At 39.3% G+C, this 22497-nt stretch overlaps 1 protein-coding gene across 1 annotated transcript in view; it reads left to right on the plus strand.

Annotated features, from left to right (window-relative positions):
* LOC129624640 (ATP-binding cassette sub-family C member 4-like) overlaps nt 1-22497 on the plus strand; it is a 158857-nt gene that overhangs the window by 111047 nt on the left and 25313 nt on the right. Inside the window, exon 26 of the mRNA XM_055542793.1 lies at nt 11966-12124. Within this exon, the coding sequence (XP_055398768.1) occupies nt 11966-12124 (159 nt within the window). The remainder of the gene's footprint in view (nt 1-11965; nt 12125-22497) is intronic.

The following is a 22497-nucleotide window of genomic DNA, read 5'->3' on the forward strand; positions in this document are numbered from 1 at the left end:
TGTCCTCCATTCATTGACACTGAACTGCCATTGCCCTGCCCCACCCCGCAGACTGCTTCTTTCTGAAGCACAGATCTGACTTTTACTGGCCTGGGTGAGCTGCTGGTAGAACCACAGCACCGCCCTAAGCCAATTCCAGTAGAGGCTGTGGGGTGAGCTCGTAGCCACTAGAGAATCATGACTCAGTCACAGGTGAGGCACCAGAGCCCCAGATGGAGATAGGGCCCAGAGACTTGCTCAGAGTCAAAAGCAAATTGAAGGGAGCAGGGAAGATTCACATTGGAGATGGCAGAGAGGCTAGTAACCTGCACCTGCCGGTGTCCATGTCTGCTGGTGATGTTCCTTTCACGCTCAGATTGGGAATCTCAACTAGGGCCAGGGCAGACTCTTGAAGAAGAGACTAAACCAGAACAGACAAGGTGGTAGGAAGCCCTTGCCCCATCTGCCTCTACATCCAGAATGTCTCCTGATTTACACACACCCCTGCACTCGGGTTGTGTGTAGGTTCTCCCAAAGCTATGTCCTCCCAACTTCCAGTGTGCACTATGTCCCTCAACCTGAGAGACCCATCCCCTCCATCGTCTGGATGGTGAAAGTCTCCTCATTTTCTGCTGCTGCTAAGTCGCTTCAGTCATGTCTGACCCTGTGCGACCCCATAGACGGCATCTCACCAGGCTCCCCTGTCCCTGGGATTCTCCAGGCAAGAACACTGGAGTGGGTTGCCATTTCCTTCTCCAACACATGAAAGTGAAAAGTGAAAGTGAAGTCGCTCAGTCGTATCTGACCCTCAGCGACCCCATGGACTGCAGCCTACCAGGCTCCTCCATCCATGGGATTTTCCAGTCAAGAGTACTGGAGTGGGGTGCCATTGCCTTTTCCGCCTCATTTTCTGAGGCATCTCTAATGCGTCTTAGAGACTCTCAATTCTTCCTCAGTGTCTTATGTTTTCTTTTAACATAGCATTTACAGTACACCTGTGGTCATAGCAGGCAAAAGTTGGAAGGAACTAAATCCTTACAATGAAATATTATTCAGCCTTAAAAATGAAGAAAATTCTGGCCTATGGATAAAACTTGAGGACATCTTGCTAAATGAAATAAACCAGACACAAAAGAAATGAAAACTCTGATTCCACTCATGTGAGTTTCCTAGAGCAGTCAAATTCAAAAAGACAGGAAGTAAGATGGTGGTCTCCAGAGACTGTGGGAGGGGAGATGAGGAGTTGTTTGTTTAAAGGGTATAGAATATCAGTTTTATGAGGCAAAAAAATAAATTCTCGAGCCTGGTTGCACAATAATGTGAATGTACTGAAAACTAAACTGTCCAATAAAATGGTTAAGTAGTTAAATCTTACATTATGTGAATTTTATCATAATTAAATTAAAAGATAGCACCTGTGACATGCTTTGTAATTTGAAGTCTGTATCTCACAGTACCTTGAAGCTTTTTAAAATCAGGAAGCATCTTATTTTCATCTATGTTTCCTAGCAAGTGGCGTTCTTCAGAGCACAGAGAGAGTACTGAGAGATTGCTGGATGAGAGGATGAGTGAGTAATACACAGGTGTGAGCAACCAGGAACCAACACACACAGAGAAGACAACTCTGTAAATTACCAAAAGAACTGCTCTTTAAAACTCTTACCACCCCAGACCCATCTAGTGGACTGTAGCTGTAATTTAATGAATGGTAGCTTTGTAACATGAAAATGAAAAAATAAATATTCAACTTAATCCCCAAATGCTGCCCAGGAAGCAGCTTCAGTCAGTCACAGGGCAAAAGCTGGTCCTAATTATTTCCAGTTCCACTGTAGGTCAGGAAGAAGGTGAACTGCCATATCAGGAAAACATTCACCACAGCTTTTGATACAATTTTGTCCCTGAGAGCTCTGAGGGTGATGTTTGTTTACTTTCAGACAATGAGTCTGTCAAATTTTCCATTGTAAATGTAATTCTGTTAACTTACATAAGAAACTCTGTAGTACAACTTAGGGACATAAAAGATTCTTATTCTTCCTTCTTAAACCCTGGAAATCATAGGATTATTGAGATTCTAAAATGTTTGAGGGCAAATTAAATTTGGAGACTGAAGTAGTAACTGCAGCAACTTGACACAGTATTGCCATTAGTTTTATTTCTGTGTGGGGAGATGAAACCCGGGCAGCATGTTCACAAAGCCATTTCACTCCACCTGTGTACATCCCAGGTATCCTCTCCTGCTCACAGGTCCCCACCCCTGTCACTCCAGGACACCCCCTTTGGTGTTGGATTTGATTGAGAGAAGCTGCTGTGGGATAAGGAAACGGCAACCCACTCCAGTGTTCTGGCCTGGAGAATCCCAGGGACGGGGGAGCCTGGTGGGCTGCTGCCTATGGGGTCGCACAGAGTCGGACATGACTGAAGCGACTTAGCAGCAGCAGCAGCAGCTGTGGGTGGGGAGGAGATGTAGGAGTGAACCAGCTCAGCAGAAGGGGGGCTTTATTCTCTTTCCTTCATTTCCTCTGCTGTCACGATTCCTGGAAGTTACCATCAGTAGGAAAGTATAGTAGGTACTTTGTGGGACTTTAATCCATAGAAGAAATGACAAGTGAAAATAAAGAACCAGGACTTCCCTGGTGGTGCAGTGGAGAAGAATTCACCTTTCAATGCAGGCGACACTGGCTCAATCCTTGATCTGAACCGAGAAGATTTCACATGCCGCAGAGCAACTGAGCCTGTGCGCCACAACTGCTGAGTCCACGTGCCACAACTACTGAGCCCACGTGCCACAACTACTAAAGCTTGTGCTCAGCAACAAAAGCAGCCACCTCAGTGAGAAGTCCGTGCACTGCAATAAGGAGTAGCTTCCACTCATCACAACTGGAGACAGCCTGCCCAAAGCAACCATGACCCAGCACAGCCAAAAACTAAAAAAAAAAAAAAAAAAAAAAAATCAGCTTGAGGTAAATAGCATGCTAGGCTTCCTGGTTAGATTCTGAACATGGGCTGCAGTTTTCATTTAGATGGTTTTGTGGTTTATTTGATCATTTAGAGAGTCCTGGGCCATATTAAAGCATTTTCCATCTCTTGAGGTAGATTGATTTGTTTGTTTTTGCTCACGGCTCTTACTTGGGTAATACATTTTTACAGATGCTTACTAAACCTTTCTATAATGTGCAAAAATATTAAGTTTTCTATATTTTCTCTTTTTTATGTAATGTTTTCTTGTAAACCCCTCCCTTCACTCTGAGCTTGTCCCCCTTCCCCTGCTGGCTTCCTCATTCCCTGCGACTCAGACTGTGGTGCCGGAGCAGCAGCACCTGCCTCTCCTGGAGTTTCTTAGAAATGCAGGGTCTCAGGCCCATTCAGATCACTTTCTCAGCATTGCATTTAAACAGGACCTCCTAAAGTCCTTTTTCTCCCATGGGTAGTGTTTGATAACTGATAGCCTGTGATTTCCAAGAAATTTCCTTTGACAGTTTGAAACTGAGCTCATGAATCACCCAAACCCCTATTGTGACTGAGCAGGAGGCACTAGAAAGCTCTGTACCACTTACCCTACAGATTTACTTACGTTTATACTCTATAAATCGGGTCTTTACAGTATAATCTAATTCTGTGGTTTTACTGCATTTATTTGCATCTTTCCATGGAGTCTGTCTTCATCACGCGCCATTTTCATCCTGCTGTCTGTCCTTCTCCACAGCAGCCTTCTGCGGGGATGGGAGGAATTTCCCACAGGCTCAGTTCTGCCTGGAACTGGAGTCAGAGACTGCTGAGCAAGGTAGTCAGAGATTGCTGAGCGTATGCATGGCTCTTTCACCACCTGATGGGATGAAATATGAATCTTGCTCCTTAAGCACGGCACGAGGTCTGTCTGGTCTGTTCCCCAGGCACCATGTGCCCCACTCAGCTGCAGGTTTCTCTCAGCCCAGCTGTGGGTGCTGGTTCTTCCTGCTGACAGCTGGCCCACCTGACCTCAGGCACACTCTTGCTCCCACTCACCATGAACATGCCTGTGTCCACATCATGCTTTAACTATCTGGCTATAGGATCTCTATGTTAGGCCTGTGCCTTTAACTGCAGCTACACTTACTTCTCCCCAGTTTCTCTGTTCTGGCTACACAGAGGGACATGATAAGGTGCCAGGCCATCCAGGTGATAAGGAGGCCATTGGCAGATGGAGAAGAGCCCGAGGATGTGGATTTGAGTCCCATCCTGTGACTTATGGGTTCTGACATTTCAGGCAGACTAATTCATCTAACTAAACCTCAATCTTTTCTTTTCCAAAATGGAAGCAATAGGATGTACCCTGGAGGGTTGTGGTACAACTTAAACAAGATAAGACATGTAAAGCACCCAGCATAGGGATCAGAGTAATTGCTTGGATAAAGATGGCCATCATTTCATTGGGTGTTAAATGACCATAACCACTTATACCCAGTTTGTCTATCCCATGAGAAAAGAGGTGTTAGCCATTTTAAGTTGTATCTATAGCTGTAGGATCCATCTGTTGTGTTTCTCTGTCTGGTTTATCATATACCTAAATAATACAGTAATAGATTTTCCATAAATTTGTCTGGCCTAATTAAAAAATCTCAGTTCCCAATGGAAGCTTATTTTTCTCAGGACACCATAGGTAATACAAATGAGTCAAATCCAATACATATTCTGCTGTCAACATGTACAGTTCATCTGAAGAAACAAGAAAATGACTATATTAGCTTTGTAAGCTAGAAAGAAGTCATAATTTTTAGAGGTTTTCACAAAAATAACATAACATCTTTTTTTGTTTGTTTTTTTTACAAAAATGACATAACATCTGTTAGGGTTGGGACAAGCCCACATGATGGGACAGGGAGAGTATTTCCAAGGATTTAGGCATGTGAGACAGACTTAGTGATGTGTGGTTAGGGTTTCAGCTGGTGGAGATGCATTCAGCAGAAATGCATGTGAAAGTTCTTTAGGAGGTGGAGTCAACATAAGCAAAAGCATGATAACCTGATCCAGTGAATGAAGAACTAGGCGCCTGCAGAGAATTCAGGAAAATCAGCTACTAGGTTTGCAGCAGACATTTACATGTTCAACCCTGACAACTCCCGAGTCACCCCAAGGAAGCCAACTTGTGGACATGAAGGATGGAGAGGTCAGTGGGAACAGTTTTGTAGAAGAAACATCCTAGGGTGGAGTGATGGGCACAAGGCCTGTGGCCTTTGGGAGTTTAATCTGAGAAGTGAGAGCCTGAGGACCAGAGTGGGCAGATGCAGGAGGTGGGGAGCCTGGAGCTGTTGTGCCTCCAGGAAAATGTCCTGGAAAAGTGATTCCCCTTTTTGGAATCAAACTGATGTCGATTAAAACAAAGATATAACACTTGGGTTTGTGAATGTGCAGGGAATTGAGTGGGAGTAGAAAATGGTATCATATTTCTGGAGAGTAGGTTAACAGCTTAACATTCCTCTGAAAATGTTCATACTTGATTCTCAGCAGTTCCACATCTGAGAATTTATCTGAAGGAAATCTTTGAGAGTATTTGCAAAAAAAAAAAAAGGATTTAGCTTCAAGGATATTTAGCAGAGTTATTTATAATAACAAATTATTGAAAACTGCCTAAATATCCAGAAGTAGGGGGTTTGTTAATTGATCACATATACTGTAATATTTTGTAGCCATTAAAATAAATATTCTTATGAAATACTAAATGAAAACACATAACAATATGTTCATATTAATCCCATTTTGTTTATATATAGGAACATGTGTCTTTAAGAACACATACAGAAGTCTAGAAAGTAAAAACATCATCTTGAAAATGTTTTTATCAGAGTGCTGAGTATAGCTATTATTTATTTTTCAAATTTATAGTGATTATGATTAAGGATAATAATCATAAAACATATTTTTTATAAATCATAAAGTTTGTTTTAACTTGTTTTTTAAAAGGTAATGCAGCCTGGCACTCCAGTGCTGACTGTGGCTCTTAAAATGAGGAACAGAGTCATAAAACACTGCAAAGGTAGAGTCTTCAGGGCTTGGCACCATGCTGGACTCAGGGAAGTGAGGTGGACAGTTCAGCCCCTGAGGCTGGGAGTGAAATCGTGAGAGTAACATGGGAAAGAGGAGGAAAGGATTGCTTTGTGTAGGGCATTGGGTGTTGATTATGTTGAGTTTGGTGTGTGCAGAGAAATCCAGGTGCAAATGTGTAACAAGTTGATGTCATCATCAGAGACCAACCTGGTTGGAAAAACAGAAATGGGCCATTTCAAAGCAAATAAAATACGATTTTCTCCAAGTGTCTTTATAATTTTATTTATTTATTTTTGTCTGAGCTGAGTCTTTGTTTCTGCTTGGGCTTTTCTCTAGTTGTGGTGAACGTGGACTCCTCTAGTTGTGTGCCCTAGCTTCTCATTGTGGTGGCCTCTCCTGTTACAAAGCACTGTCTGTAGGGCATGAAGGCTTCAGTAGTTGTGGCTCAGTAGTTTTGGTTCCTGTGTTGTAGAGCACAGGCTCAATAGTTGTGGCACATGGGCTTAGCTGCTCTGTGGCCTGTGGGATTCTCCTGGATGAGGGATTGCACCCATGTCTCCTGTACTGGCAGGTGGATTCTTTACCACTGAGCCACCAGGGAAGCCCTCCAAGTGTCTTTAGATTGAATAATGTGAGCTTACTGATACTGGTGACACTCTCCAGGGGCAATTGGTAAAACTCTTTGGTTACCCAGAAAAGACATTCAGACTATAGTTTTGATGACTGAATGGCAGGATAGCCACAGCCAGATTTTCTTTGAGTTGCCTTTTTCTTTTTGGGGGGCCTGTGGCCATGCAGCATGTGGGATCTTAGTTCTCTGATGAGGGATTGAATTCACACCTCCTACAGAGGAAGTACAGAATCTTAACCACTGGACTGCCATGGAAGTCTCCCCATTTTTTTTGTTTTTATTTTTCTTTTATGTTCTTCACTGAAGTATGGAGTTCACAGACCTGTGGTTATGAGCAGTCCTCGGTGCTCCTACATATCTCACTCCATTTACCCAAAGTCTACAAATGTTCCTGTTTGTACAGATGGATCGGTTTCAGTGGAGCTGATAACATGGGAACAAACACACATTCTCACAGATACAGTTCTCACTTGTGTCCTGATATGTGTTGATTTGTGTATGAGAACACCCAGAAATATAGGCACATCTGTTTTATTGTGCCTCACAGATGATGCATTTTTTAAACAAATTGTACATTTATGGCAATACTGTGTCAAGCAAGTATATTGGCACCATTTTTCCTACAGCATTTGCTAACTTCATGTATCTATGTCACATTTTTGTAATTCTCACAATATTGTGAACTGTTTCATTATTATTATATTTGTTATTCTGATCTGTGATCAGTGTATTTTAATGTTAAAGGCTCAGGTGATGGTTAGCATTCTTTTAGCAATAAACTATTGAAAATTAAGGTTGTACATCATTTTAATATATAATGCTATTGTACACTTAGTAGACTACAGTATAGTATAAACATAAATTTATTTGAACAGAGAAACAAAAAATTCATATAACTTTCTTTATTTTGTGATTTTCACATGATTGAGGTTGTCTGAAACCAAATCCAAAATATCTTCGAGTTCTGCCTGTACACACATGTGAGCCACATATGTATACACTACAACCTGTCTGTGTGCAGAGAATGGCCCATCTGTATTATACAGATTAGGGTTTTAAATAAAGTACAAAATGTCCTGAGAAACCTGTATTCAGGTCAAGAAACAAGAGTTAGAACTGGACATGGAACAAAAGACTGGTTAAAAATTGGAAAAAGAGTACATCAAGGCTGTATATTGTTATCCTGCTTATTCAACTTATATGCAAAGTACATCATGTGAAATGCTGGGCTGGATGAAGCTCAAGCTGGAATCAAGACTGCCGTGAAAAATATCAATAAACTCAGTTATGCAGATGACACCAACCTTATGGCAGAAAGCGAAAAAGAACTAAAGAGTGAAAGTGAAAGAGAGTGAAAAAGCTGGCTTAAAACTCAACATTCAATAAACAACAATCATGGCATCCAATCCCATCACTTTGTGACAAATAGATGGGGAAACAATGGAAACAGTGACAGACTTTATTTTCTTGGTTTCCAGAATCCCTGTGGTAGGTGATTGCAGACATAAAATTAAGACGTTTGCTCTTTGGAAGAAAAGTCTATGAGAAACCTAGACAATGTATTAAAAAGCAGAGACATTACTTTGCCAACAAAAGTCCATATAATCAAAGCTATGGTTTTTTCAGTAGTCGTGTATGGATGTGAGTGCTGGAACGTAAGGAAGGCTGAGCGCCGAATAACTGATGCTTTTGAACTGTGGTGTTGAAGAAGACTCTTCAGAGTCCCTTGAACAGCAAGGAGATCAAACCAGTAAATCCTAAAGGAAATCAATCCTGAATATTCATTGGAAAAACTTATGCTGAAGCTGAAGCTCCAGTACTTTGGCTACCTGATGAGAAGAGCCAATTCATTGGGAAAGACCCTGATGGGAAAGATTGAAGGCAGGAGGAGAAGGGGATGACAGAGGATAAGATGGTTGGGTGGCATCACCGACTCAATGGACATGAGTTTGAGCAAACTCAGGGAGATGATGAAGGACAGGGAGGCCTGGTGTGCTGCAGTCCATGGGGTTGCAAAGAGTTGGACGTGACTGAGCGACTAAACAACAACAAATTATCTTATAGACATTGTATTATCTTCGTAAGATAATAAAATTAGCTAAACCCGCTTTTTCTTATGTTTAATCTCTTTAAAGGTAAATTCTGCTTTGAAATGCCATGATTGATCTGACAGCTAAGATGCGAAACTTTAGAGATTCAAATCAGAAAATATGATTCAATTCAGAAAATATGAAAATTTCCAAGAATTCTGATTATATTGCTGAGAAAGATTTAGTTGTTCCATTTAAAGCTGAGTTTTGCCTATGTTCTCCTCTAGGAGTTTTATAGTTTCTGGTCTTACGTTGAGATCTTTAATCCATTTTGAGTTTATTTTTGTGTATGGTGTTAGAAAGTGTTCTAGTTTCATTCTTTTACAAGTGGTTGACCAGTTTTCCCAGCACCACTTGCTCTCTGACATACATCACAGCAGGATCCTCTATGACCCACCTCCCAGAATATTGGAAATAAAAGCAAAAATAAACAAATGGGACCTAATTAAACTTAAAAGATTCTGCACAACAAAGGAAACTATTAGCAAGGTGAAAAGGCAGCCTTCAGAATGGGAGAAAATAATAGCAAATGAAGCAACTGACAAACAACAAATCTCAAAAATATACAAGCAACACCTACAGCTCAACTCCAGAAAAATAAATGACCCAATCAAAAAATGGGCCAAAGAACTAAATAGACATTTCTCCAAAGAAGACATACAGATGGCTAACAAACACATGAAAAGATGCTCAACATCACTCATTATCAGAGAAATGCAAATCAAAACCACAATGAGGTACCATTTCACGCCAGTCAGAATGGCTGTGATCCAAAAGTCTACAAGCAATAAATTCTGGAGAGGGTGTGGAGAAAAGGGAACCCTCTTACACTGTTGGTGGGAATGCAAACTAGTACAGCCACTATGGAGAACAGTGTGGAGATTCCTTAAAAAACTGGAAATAGACCTGCCTTATGATCTAGCAATCCCACTGCTGGGCATACACACTGAGGAAACCAGAAGGGAAAGAGACACGTGTACCCCAATGTTCATCGCAGCACTGTTTATAATAGCCAGGACATGGAAGCAACTTAGATGCCCATCATCAGATGAATGGATAAGAAAGCTGTGGTACATATACACAATGGAGTATTACTCAGCCATTAAAAAGAATACATTTGAATCAGTTCTAATGAGGTGGATGAAACTGGAGCCTATTATACAGAGTGAAGTAAGCCAGAAAGAAAAACACCAATACAATATACTAACGCATATATATGGAATTTAGAAAGATGGTAACAATAACCCTGTGTACGAGACAGCAAAAGAGACACTGATGTATAGAACAGTCTTATGGACTCTGTGGGAGAGGGAGAGGGTGGGGAGATCTGGGAGAATGGCATTGAAACCTGTATAATATCATGTATGAAAGGAGTCGCCAGTCCAGGTTCGATGCACGATACTGGATGCTTGGGGCTGGTGCACTGGGACGACCCAGAGGGAGGGTATGGGGAGGGAGGAGCATTCAGGATGGGGAACACAGATATACCTGTGGCGAATTCATTTCAATATTTGGCAAAACTAATACAATATTGTAAAGTTTAAAAATAAAATAAAATTAAAAAAAATAAAGCTGAGTTTTAAAATTGTACTAATTTACAAATGATCAAAAGCATGTCTTACACTGTCATCAATTCCAGATTCTAAATAGAGATGGAATCGTCTCTAGGGAAGCTTCCTTCAGGGAATTTGCAGTTGGGCTTCACTGGTGGCTCAGATGGTAAAGAATCTGCCTGAAAGGCAGGAGACCAGAGTTCCATCCCTGGGTCAGGAAGAGCCCCTGGAGTAGGAAATGGCAACCCGCTGTACTAATCTTGCCTTAAGAATTCCATGGACAGAGGAGCCTGGTGGGCTACATTCCATGGGGTTGCAAAGAGCTGGACAAGACTGAGTGACTAATTCTTTCTTTTATTTCCAAACTCATTGGTTAAAAAGGCCAGTTTCTACATACATATTTGAATACAGTTTTATTCCTTACCAGCATTTAACCTGCACTGTATAGATTCTTTAACTTTATTGTTAGTCATTTCATTTCTCTCTGCTTTATTATTAATAGACTGACATTATATGTATTTTTTTATTTTTCCAAAATTCAATTGTAAGTATTAATTTTTTAATAAACTGCCTTTTGTGCTGCTCTGATGAAAGGTCCCATGTAAATAGAAAATTCTCTTTGTGTTGTTTTTAATCTCATTATGTGCATTTTGTCCATTTTATATTTTAAGTTGTTTCAAGATAGAATGTAATTAAGATTATTAATATCAGGAAGTGATTTCATTTTTATACCAAAGAATAACTCCTCTTAAAAGATCCCTGAGAAAGTGAGTACTTGTTTGTGTATAACACTTATGACTTGTTGACATCTCTGTAAAATTACCCATGTAATTCTCAAGGTCAGATTACCCAGGCAGTAGGAATAAACCTAATTTAAAAACTGACTTCTTATGTACCACTTAGGAGACTGCTGTTTTTTCACTGCCAGCAGATTTTTTTTAAAGTTATCTTCTTGCTTTATTTATGAATGTTAATTACACACATACATACACATGTATACATATACACCACACACAAAACATGTCTCCCCCTTTTAACCTGCCATATAATGGATACTATGTGATAATCACAGAAAACAAACAATTTTTAGCATTTTAAGCATTCCTTCAGGGAAATCTGACTTCCCTGGTGGCTCAGACGGTAAAGTGTCTGCCTACAATGCAGGAAACCTGGGTTTGATCCCTGGGTCGGGAAGATCCTCCGGAGAAGGAAATGGCAACCCACTCCAGTATTCTTGCCTGAAAAATCCCATGAAGGAGCCTAGTAGGTTACAGTCCGTGGGGTCACACAGAGTTGGACACGACTGAGCAACTTCACTTTCATTTTCAGGGAAATCTGAATAAAACTACACAAATAAATAAAACTGTAAGAAGGCATAAAAATCACTCACATTTATATTACATATGCTTGGGTTGATGGTGGTCTCAAGGAGGGACACTTGTAAATATCTGCCATTTTTGGTTGCCATAATTTGGGGGTTGCATCTGGTATCTAGTGGGTAGAGTTCATTGCTACTGTCAAACATCTTACAATATGCAAGACAGTCCTCAGACCCCTCAACAATGAATTATCTGGACCCAAATGTCACCAGGACTATGCTTGAGAAACTATAGACTACACTTTATATATAATAGAACTTTGAAAATTCGTCTTCAACAATCAGGGTTTAATTGCTCTGGGTCTCTTTACAGCGTGGCATTGTGGGAAGAACAGGAGCTGGAAAAAGTTCCCTCATCACTGCTCTTTTTAGATTGTCAGAACTTGAAGAACCTGACATTTGGATCGATGGGATCTGGACAACCAACATTGGACTTCATGATTTAAGGAAGAAAATGTCAGTTGCACCTCAGGTATGCACATCAGAGTATTCTCACATGTTCTTTTAATAAAGTATATAAGTTTCATTGCTTTTAATTTGATTTTTATTTTCAAGTTACATGAAAGGGTTGATCCTTTTTTCCCCAATAGAGTACATTTTTAGCATCAGGTATTTTCAACAGACATTTTCATCGGATACCAGGTTTTGTTTCTTTGTTCATTCATTAGTTTTGTGTGCATGTGATTTAATAACTTACTGAGATAGATTTCTGGACTCAGTCTTCCTCAGTTGCCACAATTGTATACACTGATAACCACATAATTCTGAGAATAAAAGGATAAATTGTTTGTCTAGTGCTGGAGAGGTTCCTATAGGGAAACATGACTTTTAAGTGTCTTACAGATGGAGTTTTGCTGTGGGAAATGAGGACATCTTTTCAAAGGTGATTATCTCCTTGGAGGACTTTCTGTGAAACTGTTGAGCTTTGAGAATCACAGGGCATATAGATGCTGGGGAGACTTTGACAATTCATCCATTAATAAATAATTTTCACCAGGGAGGCAGTATAAAATAGTGAGGTAAAGCAGGTAACTGAGAATTCTGTTTCTATGTACCTCAGTTTTATCTGTCTTACAAGGTAACTAACAGTACCAACCCCTTGAGCTGTTGTGAGGACAAAATAGGTCACTAAGTGTGAAGTGCTTCAGTTCAGTTCAGTTGCTCAGTCGTGTCTGACTCCTTGCAACCCCATGAATTGCAGCACGTCAGGCCTCCCTGTCCATCACCAACTCCCAGCGTTCATTCAAATTAATGTCCATCGAGTCGGTGATGCCATCCAGCCATCTCATCCTCTGTTGTCCCCTTTTCCTCCTGCCCCCAAACCCTCCCAGCATAAGAGTCTTTTCCAATGAGTCAACTCTTTGCATGAGGTGGCCAAAGTACTGAAATTTCAGCTTTAGCATCATTCCTTCCAAAGAACACCCGGGACCAATCTAAAGGATTCTCCTTTAGAATGGACTGGTTGGATCTCCTTGCAGTCCAAGGGACTCGCAAGAGTCTTCTTCAACACCACAGTTCAAAAGCATCAATTCTTCGGTGCTCAGCTTTCTTCACAGTCCAACTCTCACATCCATACATGACCACTGGAAAAGCCATAGCCTTGACTAGACGGACCTTTTTTGGCACAGTAATGTCTCTGCTTTTCAGTATGCTATCTAGGTTGGTCATAACTTTCCTTCCAAGGAGTAAGCGTCTTTTAATTTCATGGCTGCAGTCACCATCTGCAGTGATTTTGGAGCCCAAAAAAATAAAGTCTGACACTGTTTCCACTGTTTCCCCATCTATTTCCCATGAAGTGATGGGACCAGATGCCATGATCTTCGTTTTCTGAATATTGTATATAGTAGTTTGTATCTATTATTACCAGATTTCTAATTTATCCCTCCCTATCTCTTTTCCTTTGGCAGCCATTATTTGTTTTCTATGTCTGTGAGTCTATTTCTGGGTTGTAAATAAGTTAATTTCTATCATTTTTTAAGACTCCATATATAAGTGATCTCATATGATGTTTGTCTTTCTCTCTCTGACTTATTTTACTTAGCCTGACAATCTCTGGGTCCTTCCTTGTTGCTGCAAGTGGCATTATTTGGTTCATTTATATTGCTGATAATATTCCATTGTGTGTGTATGTGTGTGTATACCCTACATCTTCTTCATCCATTCATCTGTCCATGGAGATATCTTGGCGGCTGTTAAGTAGTTCTGCTGTGAACACTCAGGTGCATGTATCTTTTTGAATAAGGATTTTTTTTTTCTTTTCTGGATATATGCTGAGGATTAGAGTTGTTGGATCACATGTAACTCTTTTTCTGCTTTTTAAGGAACCTCCGCATTGGTTTCTATAATAGCTGCACCAGTTTTACATTCCCACCAACAGTGTAGGAAGCTACCCTTTCTCCACACCCTTGCCAGCATTTATTATTTGCAGACTTTTTCATGATGGCCATTCTGACAAGTGTAAAGTCATACCTCATTGTAGTTTTGATCTGTATTTCTCTAAAAATTAGTGATGTCAGGTATCTTTTCATATGCCTTCCTGCCATTTGTATTTTGCTTTGGAGAAATGTCTATTTAGATTTTGGGTCCATTTTTTGATTGGGTTGTTTGTGTCTTTGATATTGAGCTGTATAAGCTGTTGTATATACAGAAATCTCTTGCATTTATATAGACTAAAAACAAAGTATCAGAAAGAGAAATTAGGGAAACAACCTCATTGGCCATCATGTCAAAGCGGAAAAAAAAAAACTAAAAACAATGCTAGGAATAACTAGGAATAAACCTACTTAAGAAGGCAAAAGACCCTTAATTTATAAGATGCTGATGAAAGAAAGTGAAGACAAGACAAACAGATGGAAAGATATACTGTGTTCTTAGATTGAAAGGATCAATATTGTTAAAAATGACAAAACCAATATAATATTGTTTAGTAATTAGCCTCCAATTAAAATAAATTTAGGGGGAGGATCCAAGATGGCGGAGGAGTAGGACGGGGAGAACACTTTCTCCCCCACAAATTCATCAAAAGAGCATTTAAACGTCGAGTAAATTCCACAAAACAACTTCTGAATGCCCGCAGAGGACATCAGGCACCCAGAAAAACAACCCAACTCTTCAAAAGGAGAGAGAAGAAATACAGCTCCACCCACCAGAACACCGACACAAGCTTCCCTAACCAGGAAAACTTGACAAGCCACCTGTACAAACCCACACACAGCGAGGAAACGCCACAATAAAGAGAACTCCACAAACTGCCAGAATACAGAAAGGACACCCCAAACTCAGCAATTTAAACAAGATGGAGAGACAGAGGAATACCCAGCAGATAAAGGAACAGGATAAATGCCCACCAAACCAAACAAAAGAGGAAGAGATAGGGAATCTACATGATAAAGAATTCTGAATAATGATAGTGAAATTGATCCAAAATCTTGAAATTAAAATGGAATCACAGATAAATAGCCTGGAGGCAAGGATTGAGAAGATGGAAGAAAGGTTTAACAAGGACCTAGAAGAAATAAAAAAGAGTCAATATATAATGAATAATGCAATAAATGAAATTAAAAACACTGTGGAGGCAACAAATAGTAGAATAACAGAGGCAGAAGATAGGATTAGTGAATTAGAAGATAGAATGGTAGAAATAAATGAATCAGAGAGGATAAAAGAAAAACGAATTAAAAGAAATGAGGACAATCTCAGAGACCTCCAGGACATAGTAAACGCTACAACATTCGAATCATAGGGGTCCCAGAAGAAGAAGACAAAAAGAAAGACCATGAGAAAATACCTGAGGAGATAATAGTTGAAAACTTTCCTAAAATGGGGAAGGAAATAATCACCCAAGTCCAAGAAACCCAGAGAGTCCCAAACAGGATAAACCCAAGGCGAAACACCCCAAGACACATATTAATCAAATTAACAAAGATCAAACACAAAGAACAAATATTAAAAGCAGCAAGGGAAAAACAACAAATAACACACAAGGGAATTCCCATAAGGATAACAGCTGATCTTTCAATAGAAACTCTTCAAGCCAGGAGGGAATGGCAAGACATACTTAAAATGATGAAAGAAAATAACCTACAGCCCAGATTATTGTACCCAGCAAGGATCTCATTCAAGTATGAAGGAGAAATCAAAAGCTTTTCAGACAAGCAAAAGCTGAGAGAATTCAGCACCACCAAACCAGCTCTCCAACAAATACTAAAGGATATTCTCTAGACAGGAAACACAAAAACGGTGTATAAATTTGAACCCAAAACAATAAAGTAAATGGCAGTGGGATCATACTTATCAGTAATTACCTTAAACGTAATGGGTTGAATGCCCCAACCAAAAGACAAAGACTGGCTGAATGGATGCAAAAACAAGACCCCTACGTATGTTGTTTACAAGAGACCCACCTCAAAACAGGGGACACATACAGACTGCAAGTGAAAGGCTGGAAAAATGTTTTCCATGCAAATAGGGACCAAAAGAAAGCAGGAGTAGCAATACTTATATCAGATAAAATAGACTTTAAAACAAAGGCTGTGAAAAGAGACGAAGAAGGTCACTACATAATGATCAAAGGATCAATCCAAGAAGAAGATATAACAATTATAAATATATATGCACCCAACACGGGAGCACCGCAGTATGTAAGACAAATGCTAACAAGTATGAAAGGAGAAATTAACAATAACACAATAATAGGGGGAGACTTTAATACCCCACTCACACCTATGGATAGATCAACTAAACAGAAAATTAACAAGGAAACACAAACGATACAATGGACCAGTTAGAACTAATTGATATCTATAGGACATTTCATCCCCAAACAATGAATTTCACCTTTTTCTCAAGCGCACATGGAACCTTCTCCAGGATAGATCACATCCTGGGCCATAAAGCTAGCCTTGGTAAATTCAAAAAAATAGAAATCATTCCAAGCATCTTTTCTGACCACAATGCAGTAAGATTAGATCTCAATTACAGGAGAAAAACTATTAAAAATTCCAGCATATGGAGGCTGAACAACACGCTGCTGAATAACCAACAAATCACAGAAGAAATCAAAAAAGAAATCAAAATTTGCATAGAAACGAATGAAAATGAAAACACAACAACCCCAAACCTGTGGGACACGGTAAAAGCAGTCCTAAGGGGAAAGTTCATAGCAATACAGGCACAGCTCAAGAAACAAGAAAAAAGTCAAATAAATAACCTAACTCTACACCTAAAGCAACTAGAAAAGGAAGAAATGAAGAACCCCAGGGTTAGTAGAAGGAAAGAAATCTTAAAAATTAGAGCAGAAATAAATGCAAAAGAAACCAAAGAGACCATAGCAAAAATCAACAAAACCAAAAGCTGGTTCTTTGAAAGGATAAATAAAATTGACAAACCATTAGCCAGACTCATCAAGAAACAAAGGGAGAAAAATCAAATCAATAAAATTAGAATGAAAATGGAGAGATCACAACAGACAACACAGAAATACAAAGGATCATAAGAGACTACTATCAACAATTATATGCCAATAAGATGGACAACGAGGAAGAAATGGACAAATTCTTAGAAAAGTACAACTTTCCAAAACTCAACCAGGAAGAAATAGAAAATCTTAACAGACCCATCACAAGCACGGAAATTGAAACTGTAATAAAAAATCTTCCAGCAAACAAAAGCCCAGATCCAGACGGCTTCACAGCTGAATTCTACCAAAAATTTAGGGAAGATCTAACACCTATTCTGCTCAAACTCTTCCAGAGAATTTCAGAGGAAGGTAAACTTCCAAACTCATTCTATGAGGCCACCATCACCCTAATACCAAAACCTGACAAAGATCCCACAAAAAAAAGAAAACTACAGGCCAATATCACTGATGAACATAGATGCAAAAATCCTTAACAAAATTCTAGCAATCAGAATCCAACAACACATTAAAAAGATCATACACCATGACCAAGTGGGCTTTATCCCAGGGATGCAAGGATTCTTCAATATCTGCAAATCAATCAATGTAATACACCACATTAACAAATTGAAAAATAAAAACCATATGATTATCTCAATAGATGCAGAGAAAGCCTTTGACAAAATTCAACATCCATTTATGATCAAAACTCTCCAGAAAGCAGGAATAGAAGGAACATACCTCAACATAATAAAAGCTATAGATGACAAACCCACAGCAAACGTTATCCTCAATGGTGAAAAATTGAAAGCATTCCCTCTAAAGTCAGGAACAAGACAAGGGTGCCCACTTTCACCATTACTATTCAACATAGTTTTGGAAGTTTTGGCCACAGCAATCAGAGCAGAAAAAGAAATAAAAGGAATCCAAATTGGAAAAGAAGAAGTAAAACTCTCACTATTTGCAGATGACATGATCCTCTACATAGAAAACCCTAAAGACTCCACCAGAAAATTACTAGAACTAATCAATGACTATAGTAAAGTTGCAGGATATAAAATCAACACACAGAAATCCCTTGCATTCCTATACACTAATAATGAGAAAACAGAAAGAGAAATTAAGGAAACAATTCCATTCACCATTGCAACGAAAAAGAATAAAATACTTAGGAATATATCTACCTAAAGAAACTAAAGACCTATATATAGAAAACTATAAAATACTGGTGAAAGAAATCAAAGAGGACACTAACAGGTGGAGAAATATACCATGTTCATGGATTGGAAGAATCAATATAGTGAAAATGAGTATACTACCCAAAGCAATCTATAGATTCAATGCAATCCCTATCAAGCTACCAACAGTATTATTCACAGAACTAGAACAAATAATTTCACAATTTGTATGGAAATACAAAAAACTGTGAATAGCCAAAGTGATCTTGAGAAAGAAGAATGGAACTGGAGGAATCAACCTACCTGACTTCAGGCTCTACTACAAAGCCACAGTTATCAAGACAGTATGGTACTGGCACAAAAACAGAAATATAGATCAATGGAACAAAATAGAAAGCCCGGAGATAAATCCACGCACATATGGACACCTTATCTTTGACAAAGGAGGCAAGAATATACCATGGATTAAAGACAATCTCTTTAACAAGTGGTGCTGGGAACTCTGGTCAACCACTTGTAAAAGAATGAAACTAGAACACTTTCTAACACCGTACACAAAAATAAACTCAAAATGGATTAAAGATCTCAACGTAAGACCAGAAACTATACAACTCCTAGAGGAGAACATAGGCAAAACACTCTCCGACATATATCACAGCAGGATCCTCTATGACCCACCTCCCAGAATATTGGAAATAAAAGCAAAAATAAACAAATGGGACCTAATTAACCTTAAAAGCTTCTGCACATCAAAGGAAACTATTAGCAAGGTGAAAAGACAGCCTTCAGAATGGGAGAAGATAATAGCAAATGAAGCAACTGACAAACAACTAATCTCAAAAATATACAAGCAACTCCTACAGCTCAACTCCAGAAAAATAAATGACCCAATCAAAAAATGGGCCAAAGAACTAAATAGACATTTCTCCAAAGAAGACATATAGATGGCTAACAAACACATGAAAAGATGCTCAACATCACTCATTATCAGAGAAATGTAAATCAAAACCACTATGAGGTACCATTTCACACCAGTCAGAATGGCTGCGATCCAAAAGTCTACAAGTAATAAATGCTGGAGAGGGTGTGGAGAAAAGGGAACCCTCTTACACTGTTGGTGGGAATGCAAACTAGTACAGCCACTATGGAGAACAGTGTGGAGATTCCTTAAAAAACTGGAAATAGACCTGCCTTATGATCCAGCAATCCCAGTGCTGGGCATACACACTGAGGAAACCAGAAGGGAAAGAGACATGTGTACCCCAATGTTCATCGCAGCACTGTTTATAATAGCCAGGACATGGAAGCAACCTAGATGTCCATCAGCAGATGAATGGATAAGAAAGCTGTGGTACGTATACACAGTGGAGTTTTACTCAGCCATTAAAAAGAGTACATTTGAATCAGTTCTAATGAGGTGGATGAAACTGGAGCCTATTATACAGAGTGAAGTAAGCCAGAAAGAAAAACACCAATACAGTATACTAATGCATATATATGGAATTTAGAAAGATGGTAACAATAACCCTGTGTACGAGACAGCAAAAGAGACACTGATGTATAGAACAGTCTTATGGACTCTGTGGGAGAGGGAGAGGGTGGGAAGATTTGGGAGAATAGCATTGAAACATGTAAAATATCATGTATGAAACGAGTTGCCAGTCCAGGTTCGATGCATGATACTGGATGCTTGGGGCTAGTGTGCTGGGACAACCCAGAGGGATGGTATGGGGAGGGAGGAGGAAGGAGGGTTCAGGATGGGGAACACATGTATACCTGTGGTGGATTCATTTTGATATTTGGCAAAACTAATGCAATTATGTAAAGTTTAAAAATAAAATAAAATTAAAAAAATAAAATAAATTTAAATTAAAAAAAAAAGACAAAACTATACAAGGCAATTTACAGATTCAGTGCAATCCCTATCAAATTACCAATGGCATTTTTCACAGAACTAGAACAAAAGAAAATTTTTTAAAAATTTATATGGAAACAGAAAAGACCTCACATAGCCAAAACCATCTCGAGAAAGAAGAACACAGCTGGAGGATTCACAGTCTCTGACTTCCAACTGTACTACAGAGACACAATAATGAAAAGTATATTCCTGTCACAAAAACCAGGCACATAGATTAATGGAACAGATTAAAAAACCCAGATATAAACCCATACACTTATGGTCAGTTAATCTAAGACAAAATAGGTAACAATATATGATGGATAGAAGACAGTCTCTTCAATAAATAGTGCTGGAAAATCTGGGCAACTGTATGTAAAAGAATGATATTAGAACTTTCTCTAATAATGCAGACAAAAATAAAGTCAAAATAAATTAAGGATCTAAAGATTTGTAAGACAAGATCCTAGAGGAAAACATAGAATACTCTTTGACATAAATCACAGCTATATGTTCTTGGATCTGTCCCCTAAAGTCGTGGAAACAAAAGCAAAAATAAAGGGGACCTAGTTAAAAGAATTTGAAGCACCAAGTAAACCATAAATAAAACTGAAAAGACAGCCTCTGGAAAGGAAGAAAATATTTGCAAATGTTGCAACCAACAAGATATTAATTTCCAAAATATACTAACAGGATCCAAATTTAACAGGATCCCAACTCCAGAGCCTGGGCAGCAAATTACTCTGCTTGTGCCTTCAAGTGGCTGTTGAGTGTGGTCCATGTACAATTGATTTGTATCATGATTCATGTGCCTCCATGTGCATACACACACACACACACACACACACAGAGGAACAAAAAGTTCACAAATAACATTACTCTTGCTCTGTGCTCTGATATTTTCTGTGATACTAGTTCTATTCTAGTTCATATAAATGACAAAATGATGGTCACGAGGCACAAAGTTGATTTCCTGATCCATTCATTGTACCTGCATTTTGACAAACACTGTCCCTCACTCTCCCCCTGGTGGGGGCTTCTGGTCCATGTTAGCATCACAGCAGGAGCTTCCCTGTTATTCCAGATTCTCAGAGCAGCCCTGCAAGGCTAACCCCATTTTGCAGTAAGTCTTGGGAAGATTAATAATTTACCCTGAGTCTAATAACTAATGAGCAGTAAAATGAGAACTGAGAATTTTCTGACTCCAAGTTTTCTTTTTTTTCAATAAATGTTAGTTGAACTAAATTATGTTCTCATCAGATATTTTCCTGAATTTTTTAACATAAGATTTTATGTTAAAAAATCCTGAAAAGGATTCCCCAAACCATAACAAAAGTGAATAAGTATGGAGCAAAGCCAGAAGATACTACTCCTACTGTCCTGTCCCTTATTTGGACAGTATTAGTTTAGAAATGGGTTTATTTGTTTATGTGTCTTGGGCTAATAAGTATCAGGAGAACATACTCAAACTCTTCAGTTCAGTTCAGTTCAGTCACTCAGTCGTGTCTGACTCTTCGCGACCCCATGAATCGCAGTACGCCAGGCCTCCCTGTCCATCACCAACTCCCAGAGTTCACTGAGACTCAAGTCCATCGAGTCAGTGATGCCATCCAGCCATCTCATCCTCTATCGTCCCCTTCTCCTCCTGCCCACAATCCCTCCCAGCATCAGAGTCTTTTCCATTGAGTCAACTCTTCGCATGAGGTGGCCAAAGTACTGGAGTTTCAGCTTTAACATCATTCCGTCCAAAGAAATCCCAGGGCTGGTCTCCTTCAGAATGGACTGGTTGGATCTCCTTGTAGTCCAAGGGACTCTCAAGAGTCTTCTTCAACACACAGTTCAAAAGCATCAATTCTTCAGTGCTCGGCTTTCTTCACAGTCCAACTCTTACATCCATACATGAGCACTGGAAAACCATAGCCTTGACTAGACGAACCTTTGTTGGCACAATAATGTCTCTGCTTTTCAATATGCTATCTAGGTTGGTCATAACTTTCCTTCCAAGGAGTAAGCGTCTTTTAATTTCATGGCTGCACTCACCATCTGCAGTGATTTTGGAGCCCCCCAAAAATAAAGTCTGACACTGTTTCCACTGTTTCCCCATCTATTTGCCATGAAGTGATGGAACCAGATGCCATGATCTTCATTTTCTGAATGTTGAGCTTTAAGCCAACTTTTTCATTCTCCTCTTTCACCTTCATCAAGAGGCTTTTTAGTTCCTCTTCACTTTCTGCCATAAGGGTGGGGTCATCTGCATATCTGAGGTTATTGATATTTTTCCCAGCAATCTTGATTCCAGCTTGTGTTTCTTCCAGCCCAGCGTTTCTCATGATATACTCTGCATAGAAGTTAAATAAACAGGGTGACAATAT

Source organism: Bubalus kerabau, chromosome 12 (genome assembly GCF_029407905.1).
Source record: "Bubalus kerabau isolate K-KA32 ecotype Philippines breed swamp buffalo chromosome 12, PCC_UOA_SB_1v2, whole genome shotgun sequence".
Classification (NCBI taxonomy): Eukaryota; Metazoa; Chordata; class Mammalia; order Artiodactyla; family Bovidae; genus Bubalus; species Bubalus kerabau.